The sequence below is a fragment of the Biomphalaria glabrata genome, chromosome 15 (assembly GCF_947242115.1).
Source record: "Biomphalaria glabrata chromosome 15, xgBioGlab47.1, whole genome shotgun sequence".
Taxonomy (NCBI): domain Eukaryota; kingdom Metazoa; phylum Mollusca; class Gastropoda; family Planorbidae; genus Biomphalaria; species Biomphalaria glabrata.
This window is the reverse complement of record NC_074725.1, coordinates 12552329-12578805: the sequence shown is the minus strand read 5'-3', so window position 1 is coordinate 12578805 and position 26477 is coordinate 12552329. Positions and strand designations below refer to the sequence as shown.

Sequence of the window (26477 nt, the reverse complement as noted above, 5' to 3'; positions counted from 1 at the left end):
GACAAAAATAAGGGAGAGAAGCCAGACTTTACTCTAACTCTCAAAACATCTTTAAGCACCCCCCCCACCTTTTGGAAAATGTCTTAATACTGGACATCAGACAAGTGGCAAGGTGGACATGTCATACCTAAGTTACACCGGAACCCATGCTGAAATGGCCACGTATCCTGTCTACGGGACTTCGGGATACCCCAGAATAGTCGCAGACGTTAGAGCACCGGAAGTACAGATGCCCGTGGTGAGTTTTAGCTGAACACGAGCATTCAACTTAAGCAAATAAATGCAAGTCTCGTGTAGACGAATACAAACAAGCGGAAGTTATTTTTCTTAATGTATTAAATTTATCAACGTTGTACATTAATGTTTAAATATCTAAACTGAATAGCATTAAAGTTATTCAAAGTCTAAGAAACTGAAAGAACAACTACACAATCAAATAGCAGTCAGTATAAAAATTGCTTTGGATGATAGGACTTAATATTTACCATAAAATGTCTGAAGTTGGGTGTTAATAGTCTGAAGTCATTGTTTTGTTTTGTTTTCCATGTCTCGGATGTTCCTTCAGAGTTGAAGATAGTTTACTTCCTAGTCCAAACCTCCCGCAGGACGACGGGGGATGGGCGCGGGAAGGGTTTAGACCCGGGACCATCGATAAATCCAAACGACAGTTCAGCGCGCAAACCGCACGACCAGGCAGCCATCCTTTTTGGTTTGTACCTCCGAACAGATAGAAGAATTAAACCATTTACTTTTTAATGTAGAACAAACTTGAATATATGCTTTAATTTCTAAATATTCACAGCTTCCAGCGTCACTATAGATGTATGTAGAATGGAAACACATGTTAAAAAAAGAAAACAAAATTAAACAAAAGCTTATCGTAAGGAGAAGAACCCTACAGTCATTGTAATACATCTCAATACCACAAGGTTTATCTACCATTTTTCTATGTAAAACAAAATTAATTAATTACCACTAATTGATCAACTAATTGGTAAAAACATGTGTGGAACTAGAACCTGGGTGGACACGGTCCTCGAAAAAAGGCTCTAACCATTTTCCTAGAAATTTGACAGTGGATGTATATCTTTGCGGAAAATGTACTATCTGATTGGTCATAATGGGAAAACTCTAGTTTGACCATTAAAGGTTTTTAAAGTATTAAAAAAAATATTTAAATTTGGTATTTTCGCATGTAGCCCCTAGTCATTAAAAGTCGACTAAATTAGTGTTCAGGAATATTTAGCGCACTGTCTTCTAAGTCTAGATCTATAGGCGTATCATATGTATCTTATAAAGTCAGTGGCGTAGCTAGGGTGGGGGAGGAAAGGTCCAAATTTGACGAGGTCCCCCAAATGAGTGTCCAAAATTTGTTTTTACATGAAATATTACGCCATTATCCCATGTCATGATGTCGAATGTCAAAATGCAGGGGGCCCTGAAGAGGTCAAGCCCTCCCTGGCCCCCAAATCCCTAGCTATGCCCGTGTATAAGGGCCTACTCTGGCTCTGAGAAGATTTAAACATTCGCTATATGATAATTTTTTTTTTGGTGGGAGGGGGAATAGGGGTGGGGTAGAAAATGTTTTGTTTTGTTTAAATCTCCACCAGTCATTAGTTTTTAAAAGTAAAATCAGTCAATGCAGTCATCAGCTTCACATGACCAAGACTAAAACTAAGACTGCCCTATTGATCCTTATAGAAATGTGTTGTGATTACAAAGACTCTTTTCTCAATTATAAAAACAGGAGGAACATTTGTAAAAAGTATTTTTAAAAATTATTTTACTTGTTTTTTTTTTTTTAAAGAAAGTAAGAAGATGATACTGACGAAGTTGTTTCCCTTTTATGTCACAACTATCTCGTAGGAATTGTACAACTGCAAATATTAATTGGTAAATGTAGATCTATATAGAATAAAACTAATGCCTAGGTTTTCTAAGTATTATTAATTTTTTAAATTTTGTTTTCCATTGAGAATTAAGAAAAATGGTATTCAGAAAAATCACACCGAAATTCAGATGTAAAAGATTTAGAAAAAATGTGTTAATAATATGTATTCTGCAAGCATCCTATGTATCAAATATCCATCATATATTGATCACATTACTGCTTTTTGTTTTGTTGTTTGTAAAATGTTCTACATGTTTCGGATGTTCCTTCAGAGTTGAAGATAGTTTACTTCCTAGTCCAAACCTCCCGCAGGACGACGGGGGATGGGAGCGGGCAGGGTTTGAACCCTCGACCGTCGATAAATCCGAACGACAGTCCAGCGCGCAAACCGCACGACCAGGCAGCCAGCTGCCTATCTAATGACACCATACACCATACAAACTAAATATAAAGAAACATATTTCTAGACCTTCACCTATTGGTAGGTTCAACAAAATAATGGAGCCAGTGAATACAAATGTAAGAACCTCTGCTGTAAGGTGATTTTTGTAGTCAGCCTTATGATGGTGGCGGCCGCAGCTGTGGCGATCGGTTTCCTTGCGACATCTGAATGTAAGTCTTTGCATTAACTATTTGTAAAACATAGCAACCAATAAGAATAATTTAGCACTACTTAAATGGATTCCAATAGAAATAATTTATTCCTAGCACAGTTGTTGACTGTCGTTGACCTGTAGCACCAAACTGCTGGTAGACAATTAGACCCCTGTAGGCGTATATTTTCTTTATGTTTAAAAGTTGAAATAACTTGAATAACTTCTTTGCGAAAGATTCTAATTATAAATTTTATAACAATATAAACAAATTAAAGAAGTGAAATAAATGTAGTAGACTTTAGTCATTATATCAAATGGTATTTTGAGCCAAATGTAACTCACTACAAAAACACGTCTTTTCACTCTGGCATTCTGGAGTCATCTGGTCTACCCTGAACAGCTTACGTTTATCTTGCATCATCCACACTGCATTGACACCAACCAATCGCTACTTCTTCTCACCGTCACCATAGAAACACTTCCCTACACACACTACACACGCCATAAAAAAGTCATCTGGTCTATCCTGAACAGCTTACGTTTATTCTTGCATCATCCACACTGCATTGGCACCAACCAATCGCTACTTCTTCTCACCGTCACCATAGAAACACTTCCCTACACACATTACACACGCCATAACAAAGTCATCTGGTCTATCCTGAACAGCTTACGTTTATTCTTGCATCATCCACACTGCATTGGCACCAACCAATCGCTACTTCTTCTCACCGTCACCATAGAAACACTTCCCTACACACACTACACACGCCATAAGAAAGAGATAGCACCCAATAAAAATAATTCATTTAAGTCATTTTAATGTAAATCTTAGCATAAAATATTTTTAAGACTCAGTACCAAACAAAAGTTGCAGCTTAAATAGAAACTTTTTTTCTTTCAGCGCATGCTTCAGTCAACAATGCTTCGGATGCGCAATTAACAGCCACAGCTACTATTTCTGTTCCCACCAAGTCTGATATCATCGCTTTATCAACACAAACAACGACGACGTCATCGACTTCACCTACATCATCGAATAAAGTTTCTATGGAAACTGCAAACGTTCCTTTAGTAATGACCATACAAGTTATAACAACAGACGCCTTGGTTTCTATGACAACCGACTCCGTTATGTCAACAGTTATCTCCGAAGTTACTACAACTAGAACGAGTTCTTCTTCAACTATCACAACCAGTACTCCTTCAACCCCATCAACCACTACTCCTTCAACCACCACAACCACAACACCAACAGAAACAACATATTCAACCACAACATTTACAACTACAATCACCACAACTCCTTCAACAACCACAACAACAACTCCTACAACCACAACTTCTTCAACCACTACAACCACAACTCCTTCAACCACCACAACCACAACTCCTCTAACCACCACAACCACAACTCCTCTAACCACCACAACCACAACTCCTCTAACTACCACAACCACAACTCCTCTAACCACCACAACCACAACTCCTACAACCACAACTTCTTCAACCACTACAACCACAACTCCTTCAACCACCACAACCACAACTCCTCTAACCTCCACAACCACAACTCCTCTAACCACCACAACCACAACACCTCTAACCACCACAACCACAACTCCTCTAACCACTACAACCACAACTCCTCTAACCACCACAACCACAACTCCTCTAACCACCACGACCACAACTCCTACAACAACCACAACAACAACACCTTCAACTACCACAACCACAACTTCTTCATCCACCACGACCACAACTCCTACAACCATAACAACAACATCTCCTACAACCACTACAACCACAACCATAACTCCTTCAACAACTACAACCACAACTCCTTCAACCACAACTCCTCTAACCACCACAACCACAATTCCTACAACCACCACAACCACAACTCCTACAACCACAACTTCTTCAACCACTACAATCACAACTCCTTCAACCACCACAACCACAACTCCTCTAACCACCACAACCACAACTCCTCTAACCACCACAACCACAACTCCTCTGACCACCACAACCACAACTCCTTTAACCACTACAACCACAACTCCTCTAACCACCACAACTCCTCTAACCACCACAACCACAACTCCTCTAACCACCACAACCACAACTCCTCTAACCACCACAACCACAACTCCTCTGACCACAACAACCACAACTCCTTCAACCACCACAACCACAACTCCTTCAACGACCACAACCACAACTCCTCTAACCACCACAACCACAACTCCTTCAACCACCACAACCACAACTCCTCTAACCACCACAACCACAACTCCTCTGACCACAACAACCACAACTCCTTCAACCACCACAACCACAACTCCTTCAACCACCACAACCACAACTCCTTCAACGACCACAACCACAACTCCTCTAACCACCACAAGCACAACTCCTTCAACCACTACAACCACAACTTCTTCATCCACCACGACCACAACTCCTACAACCATAACAACAACATCTCCTACAACAACTACAAACACAACCATAACTCCTTCAACCACTACAACCACAACTCCTTCAACCATCACGACCACAACTCCTATTACCACCACAACCACAATTCCTACAACCACAACTTCTTCATCCACCACGACCACAACTCCTACAACCACTACAACCATAACCATAACTCCTTCAACAACTACAACCACAACTCCTTCAACTACAACTCCTCTAACCACCACAACCACAACTCCTTCAACGACCACAACCACAACTCCTTCAACCACAACTCCTCTAACCACCACAAGCACAACTTCTTCAACCACTACAACCACAACTTCTTCATCCACCACAACCACAACTCCTACAACCATAACAACAACATCTCCTACAACCACTACAACCACAACCATAACTCCTTCAACAACTACAACCACAACTCCTTCAACCATAACGCCTCTAATCACCACAACCACAACTCCTACAACAACCATAACCACAACACCCTCAACTACCACAACCACAAATCCTTCAACCACAACAACCACAACTCCTACTACCACTACATCCACTACAACCACAACACCCTCAACCACAACAACCACAAATCCTTCAACCACCCCAACCACAACTCCTACAACCACTACAACCACAACACCTTCAACCACCACAACCACAACTCCCACAATCACTACAACCACAACACCATCAACTAACACAACCACAACACCTTCAACCACCACAACCACCACACCCTCAACTATCACAACCACAACTTCTTCAACTACCACTATCACAACTCCTACAACCACTACAACCACAACTCCTTCAACGACCACAACCACAACTCCTTCAACGACCACAACCACAACTCCTTCAACCACAACTCCTCTAACCACCACAAGCACAACTTCTTCAACCACTACAACCACAACTTCTTCATCCACCACAACCACAACTCCTACAACCATAACAACAACATCTCCTACAACCACTACAACCACAACCATAACTCCTTCAACAACTACAACCACAACTCCTTCAACCATAACTCCTCTAATCACCACAACCACAACTCCTACAACAACCATAACCACAACACCCTCAACTACCACAACCACAAATCCTTCAACCACCACAACCACAACTCCTACTACCACTACATCCACTACAACCACAACACCCTCAACCACCACAACCACAAATCCTTCAACCACCCCAACCACAACTCCTACAACCACTACAACCACAACACCTTCAACCACCACAACCACAACTCCCACAATCACTACAACCACAACACCATCAACTAACACAACCACAACACCTTCAACCACCACAACCACCACACCCTCAACTATCACAACCACAACTTCTTCAACTACCACTATCACAACTCCTACAACCACTACAACCACAACTCCTTCAACCACCACAACCACAACTCCTTCAACCACCACAACCACAACTCCTTCAACCACCACAACCACTACAACCACTACAACCACAACTCCTTCAACCACTACAACCACAACTCCTACAACCACTACAACCACAACTCCTACAACCACTACAACCACAACTCCTTCAACCACAACAACCACAACTCCTACAACCACTACAACCACTACAACCACTACACCTTTAGCTACCACAACCACAGCTCCTACAACCACTACAGCCACAACACCTTCAACTACCACAATCACAACTCCTACAACCACTATAACCACAACACTATCAACTTCCACAACCACAACTCCTTCAACCAACCCAACCACAACTGCTACAACCACTACAACCACAACTCCTTCAACCACCACAATCACAACTCCTACAACCACTACAACCACAACTCCTTCAACCAACCCAACCACAACTGCTACAACCACTACAACCACAACTCCTTCAACTACCACAACCACAACTCCTTCAACCAACCCAACCACAACTGCTACAACCACTACAACCACAACTCCTTCAACCACCACAATCACCACTCCTACAACCAACCCAACCACAGCTGCTACAACCACTACAACCACAACTCCTTCAACCACCACAATCACAACTCCTTCAACCAACCCAACCACAACTGCTACAACCACTACAACCACAACTCCTTCAACCACCACATCCACAACTCCTTCAACCAACCCAACCACAACTGCTACAACCACTACAACCACAACACCTTCAACCACCACAATCACAACTCCTACAACCACTACAACCACAACTCCTTCAACCACCACAATCACAACTCCTACAACCACTACACCCTCAACTACCACAACCACAACTCCTACAACCACCTTAACCACAACTCCTACAATCACTACAACCACAACTCTTTCAACAACCACAATTACAACACCTTCAACCGCAACTCCTACAACCACTACACCCTCAACTACCACAACCACAACTCCTACAACCACCTCAACCACAACTCCTACAATCACTACAACCACAACTCTTTCAACAACCACAATTACAACACCTTCAACCGCAACTCCTTTAACCAGAACTCCTTCAACCAGCTCAACTACAGCGTCTTCAAACATTTCGACCCCAACTTCAACCATTCCAACCACAATGTCTTCAACTACTACAACCAGAACGTCTTTGACAGAGCTTCCTTCAACCACTACCCATATTTCTTCGATCACATCCGCTTTGGTTTCTCTGGGTAAGAATTGTAATTCAATAAACCAATTTAATGGTCTTCTGTTCAACAACAGTATTACATATAGAGACCTGTTCGTCTTTATTTCATTTGTTTATAACTGGGGCGTAGATAGGGATTTGGGGGCCCGGGGGGATTGACGTCTTTGGGGGCCCCTTGAATTTTGACATTCGACATCATGACATGAGATAATGTGCTTAATAAATATATAAGCCTACATTCTAACTGGTACAAAAGTCGCAAGAAATAGCTATGCACAAGTGACAAATCTCAATTCGTATCTCTTCACGTCGTGTTTTATGTGCAGCAAAGGTCATCTATAACATCATCTACATCGATACTGTCTAGTATTTGTGACTCCACATTAAAGCCATGCTAAACCTTTTTTGCTTCATTGTGCTGCTGAGATAGTTTTTGAATAACTAATGCTTCGAGAATGATCTCTCACATGATCAAATTGAAGTGGCCAGAGTTAGAAATATTGCAAGGTGCATTACCATCTGAAGCCAGCTTCCTCAATTGGTGATTGTGACACGGGTTTGTTGATGAAAAGTGGTCGTGCATTAATGACATTGAACAAGCAATTTGCATGTATTTCATCAAACTGGAAAAAGTAACAGTTTTTCATCAGCGTGTCATCATCCATAGACTCCAAGAGGTGTCTTGGTTCAAGAAGAAACCCAAAGGTGTCCACATGGTTTTTCAGCCAGATGGATAGGCTGGTCAATTTCGTCCGTTTCTCATCATTTTGCAGAAAGCATGAAAGGGTTTTAATTTCTTCACCAGCTTCCCGTCTCTGCAGTCCAGACGTTTATAATTTCTTCTGAACTATATTAATTGGGCGCAGGAGATTTGACCGAATTCAAGATAAGCAAATAATTCATAATTTTCCACTGCACGAAGAAGATTCTGTGCACTGCTTCTAGTGTCCATTCTTTCAGTTGTTGATTCAGAAAGTTTTTCCAACAGCTTGATGATTTTGTCGAGACGTAAGGAAACTGCCGACGTAGCTTCTTCTCTTGAGGACCACATTGTATTACTCTCCTTTCTTTTTTAAACCCCAGGCTCCTTGCTTTACTTTTCCAACAATAAATTCATCAAACTCTGCAAGAAATTTCAAAGATGCTAGGAAGTTCCCATGATTGGTTGAATTAGGTTTTTCGTTGTGACCACGTAAGCTTGAGCTTGTTTTTGCTAAGTACTTAATAGCTGCTGCTACAGGCTTCAGAATATCTCTCCAATACTGCTGATTTTTTTAAATTTGCGCATGAAACATATGTGACAGTTCATCTGGTTCTACCTTAAGCTTTTCTTCTTTTAGCTTCCACTTCAAAAAAGCTTGTCTGTGGTGGACTCCTTCTTCATGTTCTTTCAGTCTCTCAGGTTTCTTCAATGCACTCGATGTCTGATGCCTCAGTAAAAAGAACGCATGCAAAAAAAAAGCAGACATCCCAAGTGTAGAGAGAAGAGGAGCCAAAATCGGTTGCAAATTTATCCTTCTGGAAGCTTTCTAGTGAACCATGATGTCAAACTTCGTGATTTATTGTGGCTAAACTCTACTGGAAACAAATACCGTTCATCTTTGTTTTGGACAAATGAGCTACTCTTTAACACGATCTTTGCTCGCAGTTCTTCAGATAAAATTTCAGGCTGGATCTATCCGATGTCTTTGTACTTAATTACAGCTTTTCCACTTCTGTAGAATGTGATTTAGGAAGACCATCACTTGACTCATCATCACTTATTTCAGATGTTTTCTCTGACAGTGGTAAAAGGTGTTCCCCTGGAGTCTCTTCAGCACTACTTCTCTCATCAAGAGACATTGTCACTTCTTCGACTGCTGTATCTTTGTATGAGTCATCTGAATAGTGAGACTTTTCTTAGACATGTTCGTGTTTTCAGAGCTCTTACCAGGTTTCTTCTTCAATGATAAGGATGATGAAATAAACTACCCTATATACCAAGTTACTTCCGGATAGTAGCACGGGCCTAGTCAGCGCTATGGAAGTCACTCCTTGAAATTGAGAGTAACCCCGCACGGAAAGAGTTAATAATCTGTGTGAAATACATGCAACAGGGGCACTAACTTATATAAAAGCAAGAAAAGCAAGATTACATAGCAGTGATGTAATATTTAATTTATTTAAAAACAAATTTCGGACACTCATTTGGGGGACCCTCAAGTGGGGGCTCGGGGGGTTTTCAAATTCTCCCCCCTCCCCCCTAGCTGCTAACTTTTGTCTTTTAAAGTTGTAATAGTAGTAGTAGTAATAGTAAGTTTAACGACAATGTCAAGCTTTGTTTCCATTTAGATGCACTTAAAACAAAAGTTATCATAAAGCAAGTGAGACATACTTAATTTAGATTTGTATTTTCTACAAAGACATGTATAAATATCCCCAATGGTCTGTTTGGTTACTAGATTCTCTGCCCCTATTAAACTTATTTAGGTAACACTACAATTCCTCAGAGTATTCAAGAGTACTTTGTATCTTTGCTATAAGGACACTATGTTTTATTTTCTGTTTTTTGCCTTTCTAAACCTTGGTATTCACCGTACTGTCTGTTGTCAGAAATAGCAGCATCGGCGGACACGTTTAATCTGGTCTTTGCCTCTCAAGTACGGTGTACTGTGACGGCGTCAAGTTGGGACACAGTGACGATTGCCAAGTATGTAACATTAAAAAAAGGATGGGGGTTGGTCTTTGCCCTGGCATCTTGTGGACAACTTATACTAAATAAACACTTTATATATATATATATATTTAAAAAAATAATTTTAATAAACATATTTTTAAATAAATGTTATTCAACAAAAGAGTCAAGGTTATTGAGAAATGTATTTCGAACTTTAACGTAGTATTTTAGGTTTGAAGTAATGTAATTCGAACTTTAACGTAGTATTTTAGGTTTGAAGTAATGTAATTCGAACTTTAACGTAGTATTTTAGGTTTGAAGTAATGTATTTCGAACTTTAACGTAGTATTTTAGGTTTGAAGTAATGTATTTCGAACTTTAACGTAGTATTTTAGGTTTGAAGTAATGTATTTCGAACTTTAACGTAGTATTTTAGGTTTGAAGTAATGTAATTCGCACAGATCATTGTGAACACATCATAGTGATCTAATGTCAGTGTTCTGTGTTGAAGGAAACTTCTGTGCCTCTTGTTAGGTGGTAGGATTAATAAGATATAAACTCTGCTGGTGGTATGATTGATAAGATATAGTCAGGTCTATGCTAGGTTTAATTGATAAGATATAAACTCTGCTTGCTGGTGTGGTTTAAAAGATATAGTCTATGCTAGTTATGATTGATAAGATACAGACTCTGCTAGAAGAATATTCAGCTAGGTGGTATGATTGAGCAGTCAGATACAGACTCTAGTGCAATAATGTTTCTCTAAAAACAGATTTTTCTTGACTCATACAATTAAAATTAGTCTTAATTCGTTGGTTTATTTGGTTCTATGATCTGCTTGTATCCTAAAATATCAGCCAATACACTTGTTGTTTTTGTTTTTTTTTACAGTGGATCTACGCAAGGAATCGATGTTATGGCAACGTTTACATCTGACGGAAGTCAAAACACTGACCTTGACCCACAACGTTTTAATCTTAGCAGGTGAGACACTGGGGCAGTTTTTCTCAAAATTTTACTGGCGGCGCTTCCCTTAATGTCAAAATGTTTGTTCGCGCCCTTCCTTCCCTTTCCCAGTTGGGTGCCCAGAGGCTCCTACAGTGTGGTCTGGAAGGGTCTTAGAATGTAATAAAAAAAAAACGACCAAAATTTAAAGACATATAATTATAAAACGATTTACAAAGCTTATATAAACTCACTCACTCTGTCTGTCTGTCTGTCTAGTTTAGCAGGGGCAGAGAATCTAATAACCAAGCAGACAATTGGGGATATTTGTAGATGTCTTTGTAGAAAATACAAATCTAAATTAAGAGTGTCTCACTTGCTTTATTATAACTTTTGTTTTATGGTGTATCTAAATGGAAACAAAGTTTGACATTGTCGTTAAACTCAGTGTCGAAGCTCGATAGTAGATTTTACAAACTGGTGCACCGACAACTTTCTAGAACTGAATGTCACAAAAACTAAAGAACTTATAATAGATTTTAGAAAGAAAATACAAACTATACGAGAACTGCAAATAAACACTACATCTATAGAACAAGTAAACGCATATAAATATCTAGGCGTTATCATCAACAACAAGCTTTCATGGGAAGACCACCTTGGAACTCTGACAAAGAAAACAGCCCAGCGACTCTTTTTTCTATACAAACTTAATAGCTTTAAACTTAACAAGGAAGATCATTGAGACTTTTTACGGCGCGACTATACAAAATCTGCTAACATACGGAATAACTTGTCGGCAAGGCAACGCCTCATCTAAACTGTTGTGACGTCTAGAAAACATCATTAAAAAAGCATCAAAAATTACACTCACAACATTACCACATTTTAAGGAACTTTTTGAACAAAAGTGCCTAAGAAAAATCGAAAAAATCACGGAAGACAACGGCCACCCGCTCCATCAGAACTACGTCAGGTCGTCGCGAAGTGGGCGACTGCTGTCAATCAAAACAAGAACGGAGCGGTACAAAAACTCGTTCGTACCTCACTCGGTCAGACTCTATCACCGCCACTCATTGATCAGGGAACATGAAATGCACCAAGATACCTGTGTGTAGTCTCTGAATGAACTCTTTATGTTGTTTGTTGTATTTATGTGTATTTTTCTGGTGTGTTGTCTTTATATGAGAAAAGAGTCCTTGTAATCACAACAAATTTCCTAAGGATCAATAAAGCAGTCTTAGTCTTAGTCTTATCTACCTGTCTGGTAAAAAGTTTGTACACGTCATTTCTCCCAATCCAATCTCGGATCAAGTTGAAATTTTGCACAATTATTTATTGTACCTGACATAACAATAATTAAAAAAAAATAAACAGTTAATTAACAATTGGTAATTAATTATTTTGTTTGGTATCGAACAAGGGAATAAAATTGTACTTTACTAATGAAGTGGTATAAGTTGAGTTAGTACCCTTTATACTTTACTTAAAAGTTTGAAAACTAACAATAGATAACTATAAAAACTTTTATTCTCATGAACATCTCGATGGCACACTAGTTAGACTATTCGCCTGAGGAGGCTTGAACCCTCGAGTACAAATTTAAGTCGTAAAATTTTGGATTTTATTTTATTTTATAAAAGCATTTAAAAAGTGATCACGGTAACCGTGAACCCATATATCACCTTCAGCGGCGTCGCAGGCTCTGTCAAGGTGTAGCGTTGAGTGCTGCAAACTGCCTAAGGGTCGCCGGCTCCTGATTTTTCTTTCAGAGTTGAATCGAAGCCTCTCCCATGTTTGGGTATAGCTGCAAGGCAGCAGTGATTTGAATTAAAAGTTTCCCTTCTCCTAGGTAGGTAGCCAGCCGTGGGTAACTAGTTTCTCCTGCCTGAAGTTCGGTGGTTTAGGCGCAAGTTACTCGTCTTCGCTCCTTCTCCTGTTAGTGAAAGCAGTTCCGACGGACTCAAAATCTGAGCCACCATGGAAGGCCAATAGTTGGACTGGTTGTCAGAGGCTATTTGAGACGCATGCCATTAGGAAGCATTTTATAGGTAGTGGAGTGCTTACATCCATTACCACTTCCGGCAATGACAACCAACTGCATACTTAACATAAAGCTACATGGAAACAAATAAAAATAAAAAATAAAACTTAAAAAAAAATATATCCAAAGGGAAAGAACTCCGTCCTTAAGACTATATCTACCAATAATGTTATTTCCCTTATTAAATGTCATCAAAATAATTACCAATAATTGAGTAATGGGGTATTTTTGTTTATTGATTCATAATTTATACTAAATAATTGTTGAAAGTATCAACTTGATCGGAGAATGCGTGAAGGAGAAATAGCGTTAACAATTATGTAAGGGGACTAAACCCAACACATTTAGAGTGTACAGACTTTTTACCAGACAGACAAAGTGAGTTAATATTGAATGACTAAATTGAAGAATGGTATAGCGTGTAAATTAGACAGGGGCGTCTTACTTTTTAAAAATAAAATGTGCAGCCTCTTTTACTCAATCCGCCACTGACCAGGTGTCTGCTTTTTAAATATTTAGAATTCAAGTGGACAAAGTTACAACAATTCTCACACTGACCATCAAACAAGTTTTATGTCAGGACAACATGACCTTCGTTTGTATTGGTCAAGCAGGGAACTTATCTGTGGAGAGTCGAGTCACACCAAACTTTACAAGTATGTAGAGTCACACTAAACTTTACAAGTATGTAGAGTCACACCAAACTTTACAAGTCGAGTCACATCAAACTTTACAAGTAAGTAGAGTCACACCAACTTTACAAGTCGAGTCACACCAACTTTACAAGTAAGTAGAGTCACACCAAACTTTACAAGTATGTAGAGTCACACCAACTTTACAAGTCGAGTCACATCAAACTTTACAAGTAAGTAGAGTCACACCAACTTTACAAGTCGAGTCACATCAAACTTTACAAGTAAGTAGAGTCACACCAACTTTACAAGTCGAGTCACATCAAACTTTACAAGTCGAGTCACATCAAACTTTACAAGTATGTAGAGTCACACCAAACTTTACAAGTAAGTCGAGTCACACCAAACTTTACAAGTATGTAGAGTCACACCAAACTTTACAAGTATGTAGAATCACACCAAACTTTACAAGTATGTAGAGTCACACCAAACTTTACAAGTATGTAGAGTCACACCAAACTTTACAAGTATGTAGAGTCACACCAAACTTTACAAGTATGTAGAGTCACACCAAACTTTACAAGTATGTAGAGTCACACCAAACTTTACAAGTATGTAGAGTCACACAAAACTTTACAAGTATGTAGAGTCACACCAAACTTTACAAGTATGTAGAGTCACACCAAACTTTACAAGTATGTAGAGTGACACCAAACTTTACAAGTATGTAGAGTATTGTAGAGTCACACCAACTTTATAAGTCGAGTCACATCAAACTTTACAAGTATGTAGAGTCACACCAAACTTTACAAGTATGTAGAGTCACACCAAACTTTACAAGTATGTAGAGTCACACCAACTTTACAAGTCGAGTCACACCAACTTTACAAGTAAGTAGAGTCACACCAACTTTACAAGTAAGTAGAGTCACACCAAACTTTACAAGTATGTAGAGTCACACCAACTTTACAAGTCGAGTCACATCAAACTTTACAAGTAAGTAGAGTCACACCAACTTTACAAGTCGAGTCACATCAAACTTTACAAGTAAGTAGAGTCACACCAACTTTACAAGTCGAGTCACATCAAACTTTACAAGTAAGTAGAGTCACACCAACTTTACAAGTCGAGTCACATCAAACTTTACAAGTAAGTAGAGTCACATCAACTTTACAAGTCGAGTCACATCAAACTTTACAAGTATGTAGAGTCACACCAACTTTACAAGTCGAGTCACATCAAACTTTACAAGTCGAGTCACATCAAACTTTACAAGTATGTAGAGTCACACCAAACTTTACAAGTAAGTCGAGTCACACCAAACTTTACAAGTATGTAGAGTCACACCAAACTTTACAAGTATGTAGAGTCACACCAAACTTTACAAGTATGTAGAGTCACACCAAACTTTACAAGTATGTAGAGTCACACCAAACTTTACAAGTATGTAGAGTCACACCAAACTTTACAAGTATGTAGAGTCACACCAAACTTTACAAGTATGTAGAGTCACACCAAACTTTACAAGTATGTAGAGTCACACCAAACTTTACAAGTATGTAGAGTCACACCAAACTTTACAAGTATGTAGAGTGACACCAAACTTTACAAGTATGTAGAGTATTGTAGAGTCACAACAACTTTATAAGTCGAGTCACATCAAACTTTACAAGTATGTAGAGTCACACCAAACTTTACAAGTATGTAGAGTCACACCAAACTTTACAAGTCAAGTCACATCTTAAGTTACAATGATGTCGAGTCACATCTTAAGTTACAATGATGTCGAGTCACACCCAAACTTTACAAGTCGTCACATCTAAACTTACAATGATGTCGAGTCACATATAAAGTTACAATGATGTCGAGTCACATCTAAACTTACAATGATGTCGAGTCACATATAAAGTTACAATGATGTCGAGTCACATCTAAAGTTACAATGATGTCGAGTCACATCTAAACTTTACAAGTATGTAGAGTCACACCAAACTTTACAAGTCAAGTCACATCTTAAGTTACAATGATGTCGAGTCACATCTTAAGTTACAATGATGTCGAGTCACACCCAAACTTTACAAGTCGAGTCATATCTAAAGTTACAATGATGTCGAGTCACATATAAAGTTACAATGATGTCGAGTCACATCTAAAGTTACAATGATGTCGAGTCACATCTTAAGTTACAATGATGTCGAGTCACACCCAAACTTTACAAGTCGAGTCACATCTAAACTTACAATGATGTCGAGTCACATCTAAAGTTACAATGATGTCGAGTCACATCTAAAGTTACAATGATGTCGAGTCACATCTAAAGTTACAATGATGTCGAGTCACATCTAAAGTTACAATGATGTCGAGTCACATCTAAACTTACAATGATGTCGAGTCACATCTAAACTTACAATGATGTCGAGTCACATCTAAAGTTACAATGATGTCGAGTCACATCTAAAGTTACAATGATGTCGAGTCACATCTAAAGTTACAATGATGTCGAGTCACATCTAAACTTACAATGATGTCGAGTCACATCTAAATTTACAATGATGTCGAGTCACATCTAAAGTTACAATGATGTCGAGTCACATCTAAAGTTACAATGATGTCGAGTCACATCTAAAGTTACAATGATGTCGAGTCACATCTAAAGTTACAATGATGTCGAGTCACATCTAAAGTTACAATGATGTCGAGTTACATCTAAAGTTACAATGATGTCGAGTCACATCTAAATTTACAGTGATGTCGAGTCACATCTAAATTTACAGTGATGTCGAGTCACACCCAAACTTTACAAGTCGAGTCATATCTAAAGTTACAATGATGTCGAGTCACATCTAAAGTTACAATGATGTCGAGTCACATCTAAAGTTACAATGATGTCGAGTCACATCTTAAGTTACAATGATGTCGAGTCACATCTAAAGTTACAATGATGTCGAGTCACATCTAAAGTTACAATGATGTCGAGTCACATCTAAAGTTACAATGATGTCGAGTCACATCTAAAGTTACAATGATGTCGAGTCACATCTAAAGTTACAATGATGTCGAGTCACATCTAAAGTTACAATGATGTCGAGTCACATCTAAAGTTACAATGATATCGAGTCACATCTAAAGTTACAATGATGTCGAGTCACACCCAAACTTTACAAGTCGAGTCATATCTAAAGTTACAATGATGGCGAGTCACATCTAAAGTTACAATGATGTCGAGTCACACCCAAACTTTACAAGTCGAGTCATATCTAAAGTTACAATGATGGCGAGTCACATCTAAATTTACAATGATGGCGAGTCACATCTAAAGTTACAATGATGTCAAGTCACATCTAAAGTTACAGTGATGTCGAGTCACATCTAAAGTTACAATGATGTCGAGTCACATCTAAAGTTACAATGATGTCGAGTCACATCTAAAGTTACAATGATGTCGAGTCACATCTAAAGTTACAATGATGTCGAGTCACATCTTAAGTTACAATGATGTCGAGTCACACCCAAACTTTACAAGTCGAGTCATATCTAAAGTTACAATGATGTCGAGTCACATATAAAGTTACAATGATGTCGAGTCACATCTAAAGTTACAATGATGTCGAGTCACATCTTAAGTTACAATGATGTCGAGTCACACCCAAACTTTACAAGTCGAGTCACATCTAAACTTACAATGATGTCGAGTCACATCTAAAGTTACAATGATGTCGAGTCACATCTAAAGTTACAATGATGTCGAGTCACATCTAAAGTTACAATGATGTCGAGTCACATCTAAAGTTACAATGATGTCGAGTCACATCTAAACTTACAATGATGTCGAGTCACATCTAAACTTACAATGATGTCGAGTCACATCTAAAGTTACAATGATGTCGAGTCACATCTAAAGTTACAATGATGTCGAGTCACATCTAAAGTTACAATGATGTCGAGTCACATCTAAACTTACAATGATGTCGAGTCACATCTAAATTTACAATGATGTCGAGTCACATCTAAAGTTACAATGATGTCGAGTCACATCTAAAGTTACAATGATGTCGAGTCACATCTAAAGTTACAATGATGTCGAGTCACATCTAAAGTTACAATGATGTCGAGTCACATCTAAAGTTACAATGATGTCGAGTTACATCTAAAGTTACAATGATGTCGAGTCACATCTAAATTTACAGTGATGTCGAGTCACATCTAAATTTACAGTGATGTCGAGTCACACCCAAACTTTACAAGTCGAGTCATATCTAAAGTTACAATGATGTCGAGTCACATCTAAAGTTACAATGATGTCGAGTCACATCTAAAGTTACAATGATGTCGAGTCACATCTTAAGTTACAATGATGTCGAGTCACATCTAAAGTTACAATGATGTCGAGTCACATCTAAAGTTACAATGATGTCGAGTCACATCTAAAGTTACAATGATGTCGAGTCACATCTAAAGTTACAATGATGTCGAGTCACATCTAAAGTTACAATGATGTCGAGTCACATCTAAAGTTACAATGATGTCGAGTCACATCTAAAGTTACAATGATATCGAGTCACATCTAAAGTTACAATGATGTCGAGTCACACCCAAACTTTACAAGTCGAGTCATATCTAAAGTTACAATGATGGCGAGTCACATCTAAAGTTACAATGATGTCGAGTCACACCCAAACTTTACAAGTCGAGTCATATCTAAAGTTACAATGATGGCGAGTCACATCTAAATTTACAATGATGGCGAGTCACATCTAAAGTTACAATGATGTCAAGTCACATCTAAAGTTACAGTGATGTCGAGTCACACCCAAACTTTACAAGTCGAGTCATATCTAAAGTTACAATGATGGCGAGTCACATCTAAATTTACAATGATGTCGAGTCACACCCAAACTTTACAAGTCGAGTCATATCTAAAGTTACAATGATGGCGAGTCACATCTAAATTTACAATGATGGCGAGTCACATCTAAAGTTACAATGATGTCGAGTCACATCTAAAGTTACAATGATGTCGAGTCTCTAATTATAAGTGCATTAACGGAAAACAAGCATGACTCTGGAAGGAACAATACACAAAAAAGGTCATTTGGATAACAAAGGATTTATCCTTTTCTTTTGTTCTAACGAGTGGTGTGTGGTACATACATTTAGACGACAATGGTGGAAAGACACAGTAGACAGTTAATGAAACATAGATATAGTGACATTGAGGTGTACATATTCTGTTCATTACTGTCGCACTGGTGCCGTTTCTTCCTCTTAAGAAACATCCAAAACATGTAAAACAAAAACAAACTTAAATGTAGTCATGTTCTTTTGGAATAAAGCTTTATTTATAAACTCTTAATTTGATTTAGTGGGATAGAAAATCAATGTCTCCAGTTATCTGAAATAATTTACTGGATTAGCCCCCTTTGACTAGATGATATTGAATAGTAAGCCGCACCAGGGCTCAAGATTTACCTTGTTGAAACCCAAGCCCATACTTATCTTTCTTTGACTTCAGTGACAGGTGCACTTCAAAGAACATCCGCTGTCGTACCCACCACCATCACAGCGAATGCACTGGTCAATGTGACATGTCAGAGTTTTGAATTCAGGTGAGTAAGGTGTTTCTATCTTAACATCCTATAGGTTTTTCTAGCTAATCGTGAGTTTTTTTCGAGCTCTGCAGGTTTTTCAAGGTTTGAATTTATTTTTTTTTTAAGTTAAACATTTTTTTCATTCTAAATATAAGTTTTTCAATGTAAGCATAGTTTTATCAGCTGAGTGGTAAGGTGCTTGGCTTCCAAACCGAGAGGTCTCTGATTCGAATCCTGATGAAGATTATGTATTTTTATTTCGGGATCTGTAGGCGCCTCTGAGTCCACCCAGCTTTAATGGTTACCTAATATTGGTTTTCAAGGTAAACATGTCAGATTATAATAGTTCCCATTTAAATAATTAAACCTACCTATACTTCAAATTTATAGATAATTTATTGTATACTTACATTGGGAAAAATTGGTTTATCTATCTAGGTTTTTCTACAAATGTTTAATGTCTTTGATTATCTCTGTTTATCCAAAAAGTGTATCAGTGTTTTAAAATATTTATTCATGTTTTTTACTGTTTAATTTATACTAATTTATAGTGTGTTGGGTGCCGTGGAGGAGCGAGTTTGAGGATTTACATATTTTTTTTCATTTTTTTTCTCCCTTGGAGTTCAGTGGTCAGGCTATACAGTGGCAATACAAAAGACAGAGCAATGACTTCATCTCAGTCAATCTGAGAACACCACAAATTCAAACAGCCAGTGTCAACATAACTGGTCTCTACTGTATCAACTTCTTTCGTAACACTGCTCAGGTAATGTATGCTTAACTAAAAGAGAAGATCCAGACCTTGTCTTACCCCCCCCCCCCCCGCTTTGCTTATCATCTCATTGCTGCCTGTGGTCTCCTCTGGTGTCTAGGCCACCAAACAACTATCTCCAGACGTCTAGGTTATGGGCGAGTCTGTTCAACTGTACACACGTCTTGTCCATCTGCTTGGCATCTGCATCGAAATAATGTTTTTCTGGTTTCTGGTAAAACAACGATTTGAAAAAGTGGTTATCTTAGTAAAGTGATTGTTGGAAGTCCTTCGGGATTTAGTAAAACAACGTTGATTGAAGAGTCCAACTTTCTCAGGTGGTTGATGTGCTGAGGTGGTTGATGTGCTGAGGTGGTTGGATGTGCTGAGGTGGTTTGATGTGCTAAGGTGGTTGGATGTGCTGAGGTGGTTGATAAGCTGAGGTGGTTGGATGTGCTGAGGTGGTTGATGTGCTGAGGTGGTTGGATGTGCTGAGGTGGTTTGATGTGCTAAGGTGGTTGGATGTGCTGAGGTGGTTGATAAGCTGAGGTGGTTTGATGTGCTGAGGTGGTTGGATGTGCTGAGGTGGTTGATAAGCTGAGGTGGTTGGATGTGCTGAGGTGGTTGATGTGCTGAGGTGGTTGGATGTGCTGAGGTGGTTTGATGTGCTAAGGTGGTTGGATGTGCTGAGGTGGTTGATAAGCTTAGGTGGTTTGATGTGCTAAGGTGGTTGGATGTGCTGAGGTGGTTGGATGTGCTGAGGTGGTTGATGTGCTGATGTGGTTGATGTGCTGAGGTGGTTGATGTGCTGAGGTGGTTGATGTGTTTTTGTGAAGTCTGCTATTCGGTTTATGTGTTTACAAGTCTGAAAACAAAACATTTAATTAATTAGAGACAACACGCTGTCGTCGAAGTGACCTATATATCATTTGTTAATAAGGTCCATTGTTAAAAAAAGACCCATTACAGATGTTCAAAGTGGTCGTTGGTCTTCTGTTCATATGGTCAGTGGTATTCTTAGTTATCATTATGTGGTTTAAGGTTTAGTGAGAAGGTATGAGTTAGGGCCTTCACCTACATCTATCGCTTAGTCTGTTGAACTGTAGGGCAAAACATACCGTTCTTCTGCAATCCTCTCTGTCTTTTGCAGGGACTAGAATCTCTTTCAATAACAGGCCCATCCATTCTTTTAACTCATATTCGTTTATTTTTAAATAAGATAAATTAAAAAGATTTGTGCCAACTATCAGTCACATTTTGTTCACTTTTTTTTTACAAAGTCTATTTATATATTAAGTCACTCTGTCGGTTGAATCCTGCACAGCTTAGTTCACCCAATCCATTCTCGAATCAAGCTGAAATGTTACACAATTAGTCATTGTCGAAGACAACGCAAGAGTCAATCAAAAAAATTAAACAATCAGATAATCAATAAATTTATTTTGTTTTGTATAGAAATAGATATGCCTTGTGTAGAGAATTATGTGTTTGCTAAAAATTTTAAACTATAGACTTTTTCAATCCTTCTATTTTTAGAAGTACTTTTAAAGTACTCAGTGGCTATCGCGTCTGCCTTCCATCATGGAGGCTCGAGACCCCGACCTCGAATTCAGACTCGAGCAACACTTTCTATTTTAATGGCTTGTGAAAAGGCAGCACGGAAACCCTCCTCCCCCCCCCCCCCATCTGGTCCACAAAAGTGATTGGACCCTAACGCATTCTAGAAACATGAAAGTTGACCTACACAAAAAACATTACCCGGTATTAATAATAATTTCCAATCTCACTAATGTATTAACAATTAATTACATGATTGATTCAAAATAATTGATCAAATTTCACTAAATTTAAACTTTTTTTTTTTTAGAAAATTATTATTATTTTTTTTTTCAGTTTGCTTTCCCCAAAGCAGCCAACAACGATCAGATCCGATGCTTATCCACATCTACTGGCTTCACATCCCCGCCGATAACATTGAATGTTGTATAGTATCTAGTGGGGGGTCACTAGAGCAACACTGTAATAACGACCAAATATTGTGTTTTCACTTGCGAGCTCATTGAAACGTTAGAAGCCTCTTGCTTATGGATAGTTTTTGTCCAAAACATGTTAGACTAAGAAAGTAGGGGAGACGACTGACTAAATTAGAAATCACAGTAGTCGACATTTGTTTCACTCCCTTGAGTTTTGAAGTCAAACTGAAAACGCGCTGTATTGAAAGGAAATTGTGGCAGCCTGGAAGTCTGATAGATCCAAGTCGACTTCATAAGGAAGACATTACTTATTGTCTACTGTTTGGACTTCGAATGACGTCACCCAATTCTCTATGAAGCTACTTTGTGTGTGTGTGTGGGGGGGGAGGGGGGGCGGCTGTGCAATTCTGGCAAATTATATAGGCCTAATAATAATAATAATAATCTTTATTATCCATAAGGAAATTTGTCTAACAATTTGTGCATTACACCAAACAAAACATTATAATTATAGAAAACCAAAATATACATTCCCACCAGACTCACTCATAATTTACATGCGAAAAGTTTATATCAGATCGTTTCTATTCAATGATTTGATTGCCAGGGGAACAAAAGAGTGTTTGTGTCTGTTTGTCTTTGCTATCTGTGTCTTGTATCTCTTTTGTGATGGTAAAATCCCAAAATCCTGACCCAAAGGGTGATTTTTTATTTCTAGAATCTTTTTAGCTTTTTTATGAATGTATATATATATATCCAAAGTTTAGTGTAGTAACTTCATAGATGAAAGATATGCGATGCCCACTTAATTACTGTGGGTACAAACCGTGGACTTTTAAAATCTTTGAATGCTGTTAGTTGCCTAATTACCGTGCACAAACTTTATAAGGCAAATACCTATCAATTTAAATGTATTTACACGTATAGTGGCAATATATTAACAATGGTACAGGAGTAGACTGCCTAAAAACCTATTGTGTAAGTATAAAATGTCTGTAAAGTCTAGATTTTTTTAAATTTTTCATTTTCATCATTCATGAAAAAGTTCTTCAATAAATGGTAGCTGTGTTTGAGTGATATATGATTCTTTTTTTAATTAGTCTATTTAGTCTTAGTCTTTGTGTCCGTGAAAAATTACCAAACCAGCAGGTGATGGCAAACTTCTTTTGACTACTGATGTTAGATGTATACAAATTTTATTTTTGTTTTGTCATTTTAAAATTTTGGTCTAGTCTTTAATGTATCTTGGTGTTATGATTTTTGTCCAATGCTCATTCCATGTCAGCTTGTTGTTGATGGCATTTATATTGTTGCACTTGGTCTACGATTTGGTTGTTGATGGCATTTATATTGTTGCACTTGGTCTACGATTTGGTTGTTGATGGCATTTATATTGTTGCACTTGGTCTACGATTTGGTTGTTGATGGCATTTATATTGTTGCACTTGGTCTACGATTTGGTTGTTGATGGCATTTATATTGTTGCACTTGGTCTACGATTTGGTTGTTGATGGCATTTATATTGTTGCACTTGGTCTACGATTTGGTTGTTGATGGCATTTATATTGTTGCACTTGGTCTACGATTTGGTTGTTGATGGCATTTATATTCTTGCACTTGGTCTACGATTTGGTTGTTGATGGCATTTATATTCTTGCACTTGGTCTACGATTTGGTTGTTGATCTGAATCTCTTCAAGCTGGTCTTTATGCTTCCTAAAATCTACAATCATTTCTTTAGTTGTCAATAGCCGAATCAAAGTCTAACGTCACCTGCGATGATGGCCGTGATGGGTGGGATATAAACTGCTGGGCTTCCTATGTACTCGTGATAGAACGCTTCCCTACGGCGCTCCAGTGCTTATCTCTCTAGGACGTGACCCTTCGCTTTTACATAGTGAGGGCGTTTTAGCAGAATCAACATGGATGATGGTCAATTCATGTAGGCCTACAGCTTCCGGGTCGTATATGCATCCTTAAGTCGTCACATATCATGTAGTGATGTAGATAGTTTGTCCAAGGTCTGAGGTAGTAACAATATGTCAGACAAGTCAAATTTAATAATAATAATAATAATTGCTACTTTGAGCTTCATTCATTTTATTGACATTTATTTTTCGAAAAACAAGGCTGATTTGAAGTAGGCTCTACTGTCTTGTACAAAATTATAAGGCTGATTTGAAGTAGACTCTACTGTCTTGTACAAAAATATAAGGCTGATTTGAAGTAGGCTCTACTGTCTTGTACAAAATTATAAGGCTGATTTGAAGTAGACTCTACTGTCTTGTACAAAATTATAAGGCTGATTTGAAGTAGACTCTACTGTCTTGTACAAAAATATAAGGCTGATTTGAAGTAGACTCTACTGTCTTGTACAAAAATATAAGGCTGATTTGAAGTAGGCTCTACTGTCTTGTACAAAATTATAAGGCTGATTTAAAGTAGGATCTACTGTCTTGTACAAAATTATATAGTATTGTATTGCTTTTTTGTTTTCACACCTAGATCTTGTTACGAGTATTTTATCCAACGAGTAACTCTTCCGGGTGTTCAGAATATAAGGAATACTGTCCTTTTATTTATCAAATGACATAGCAAACTTGCATGTCCGGCATTATGTTACTTATGGATGGTCCGTCTCGGTTGATTGGATACTTGGAGAAGTCTGGTAGGCTTGTGAAAGAAAGGAATACATCGACATTTCAGTTGTAGATCATGAATAAAGGTTCTCAAACAGAATTAAAAGTTTCCTTCATTTTGTTTAGTAGCCAAGACACTTCGGGAGGTCCACTATTTCTATTCTCTTGTGCTACCGGTACAACATACAACATTAATTCCAGAGCTTTCAACAATTTTCAATGAATGTTCCATAAAAAAAAATTGCTTGAGACATTTTTTAAAAAAACATTTAATCCAATGAAACACATGTGTACATGCTACAGATCTTGTATAACTTTTGTTTATTCAATAATTAATAACCAACGAAAATGAATAAAGAGAAATGGCAATAAATAGTTCCTGTTTGTGTGAATATTTTTTTTCCTCAAATATTAAATGGTAATTTGGTTGATTAGATCACCATCTGAGCAGTCCTGTATTCAGAAAGTATCAGTAAGATCCAACACCTTCAGGACATTTGTGTGTTATTGGACCAGGACATTTGTGTGTTATTGGACCAGTCATTTACGACCAAAATGATCACATACTATATAAATAAATAAGAAAACAATTCTTTCTTTTTTTTAAAGCACAACCAATTTATTAACTGACATGTTTTTAATGTACTATATATATATATTTATTTAAAAAAAAAGAGAAAATAAAACCTTATTATAACAAATCAAATATTTTAATATTAAAAATAAAAACAAATTATTTTCCTTCTGTTTCTATTGAACATCAACTAGTAGGGGAGGGGGAGGATGTTTTAGTGTCCAACGTTTATCTCAAGATTTACTTTTCTTTCTATACAGTTTAACATTATGTATTATAAGCAACATCATGTGAGACATCCTACCCTTTGCTTCATCATGACACCATGTCATGCAACAAACAGGAAAATGAATACTAAATGAAAATATATAGGTCAGAGAAGCAATGTTTCTCAATCTTCTTTCTCTTCTGTTAAGTCTTTCTCTTTGTTCCAGTTTATTCCACCAGTATCAGTCTTTCCAGTACCTCTGTTACTAAACAGAAGAATACTCTACATTAAGAAACACTGATTAATATTGTAGGAAAAAATATATTAGTCAACATGCCCTAAACTTAAAGGGTTGCCAACAATTTTTAAATTTGTGAATATTAAAAAATGGTCTTAATGTAGGTACATGTTTACATTCAAAAATATTTCTAGAAACACAATAGCATTAACAAAAGTATTATTGAAGTTTTTTTTTTGTTTTTCAGATAAACAAAACTAAAAAATATGATTGTAGTAGGGGAAAAAAAAGTACGTAATGAAACACTGTAGATCATATGTCATACACATACTATGTGTCAGAACAATTATTTCTAATTTGTGAACAAACAAGAGAATCAATGACCAAGTGACATCTGAGATATTGGTATCTTAGTTAAGTACAATCCAAAAGAACTTTTAGACACTTTTTAATATACTTTAGAACTCAGAGAAATGTAAGCATTCGTTTTCTGAGAAAACTGAGACTACTAGATCATTGTGCAGTGTGACTCATCAATCAAACACTTTGAAAAAAACGCTACTTCATTTTATGATTTAATGAAACATAAAAAAAAGTT

The 26477-nt window shown here is 37.7% G+C and overlaps 1 protein-coding gene across 1 annotated transcript; it reads left to right on the top strand.

Annotated features, from left to right (window-relative positions):
* On the top strand, positions 1-25220 carry LOC106061554 (mucin-2-like). The gene is made up of 9 exons (XM_056012401.1): positions 1-238; positions 2377-2503; positions 3392-7654; positions 10225-10321; positions 11180-11272; positions 13797-13933; positions 19422-19515; positions 20125-20263; positions 22142-25220. Exons 1-9 carry the CDS (start codon positions 119-121, stop codon positions 22235-22237), a joined length of 5166 nt encoding a protein of 1721 aa, XP_055868376.1. The 5' UTR covers positions 1-118; the 3' UTR covers positions 22238-25220.
* The last annotated feature ends 1257 nt before the right edge of the window (positions 25221-26477 follow it).

Bases quoted from the DNA above. Each gene is read 5' to 3' on its own strand.
- LOC106061554 (XM_056012401.1), top strand. From the start codon at position 119: ATGTCATACCTAAGTTACACCGGAACCCATGCTGAAATGGCCACGTAT. The intron at 11,273-13,796 runs GTGAGACACTGG...TTAAATATTTAG, and splicing joins CAACGTTTTAATCTTAGCAG to AATTCAAGTGGACAAAGTTA. The intron at 20,264-22,141 runs GTAATGTATGCT...TTTTTTTTTCAG, and splicing joins TCTTTCGTAACACTGCTCAG to TTTGCTTTCCCCAAAGCAGC.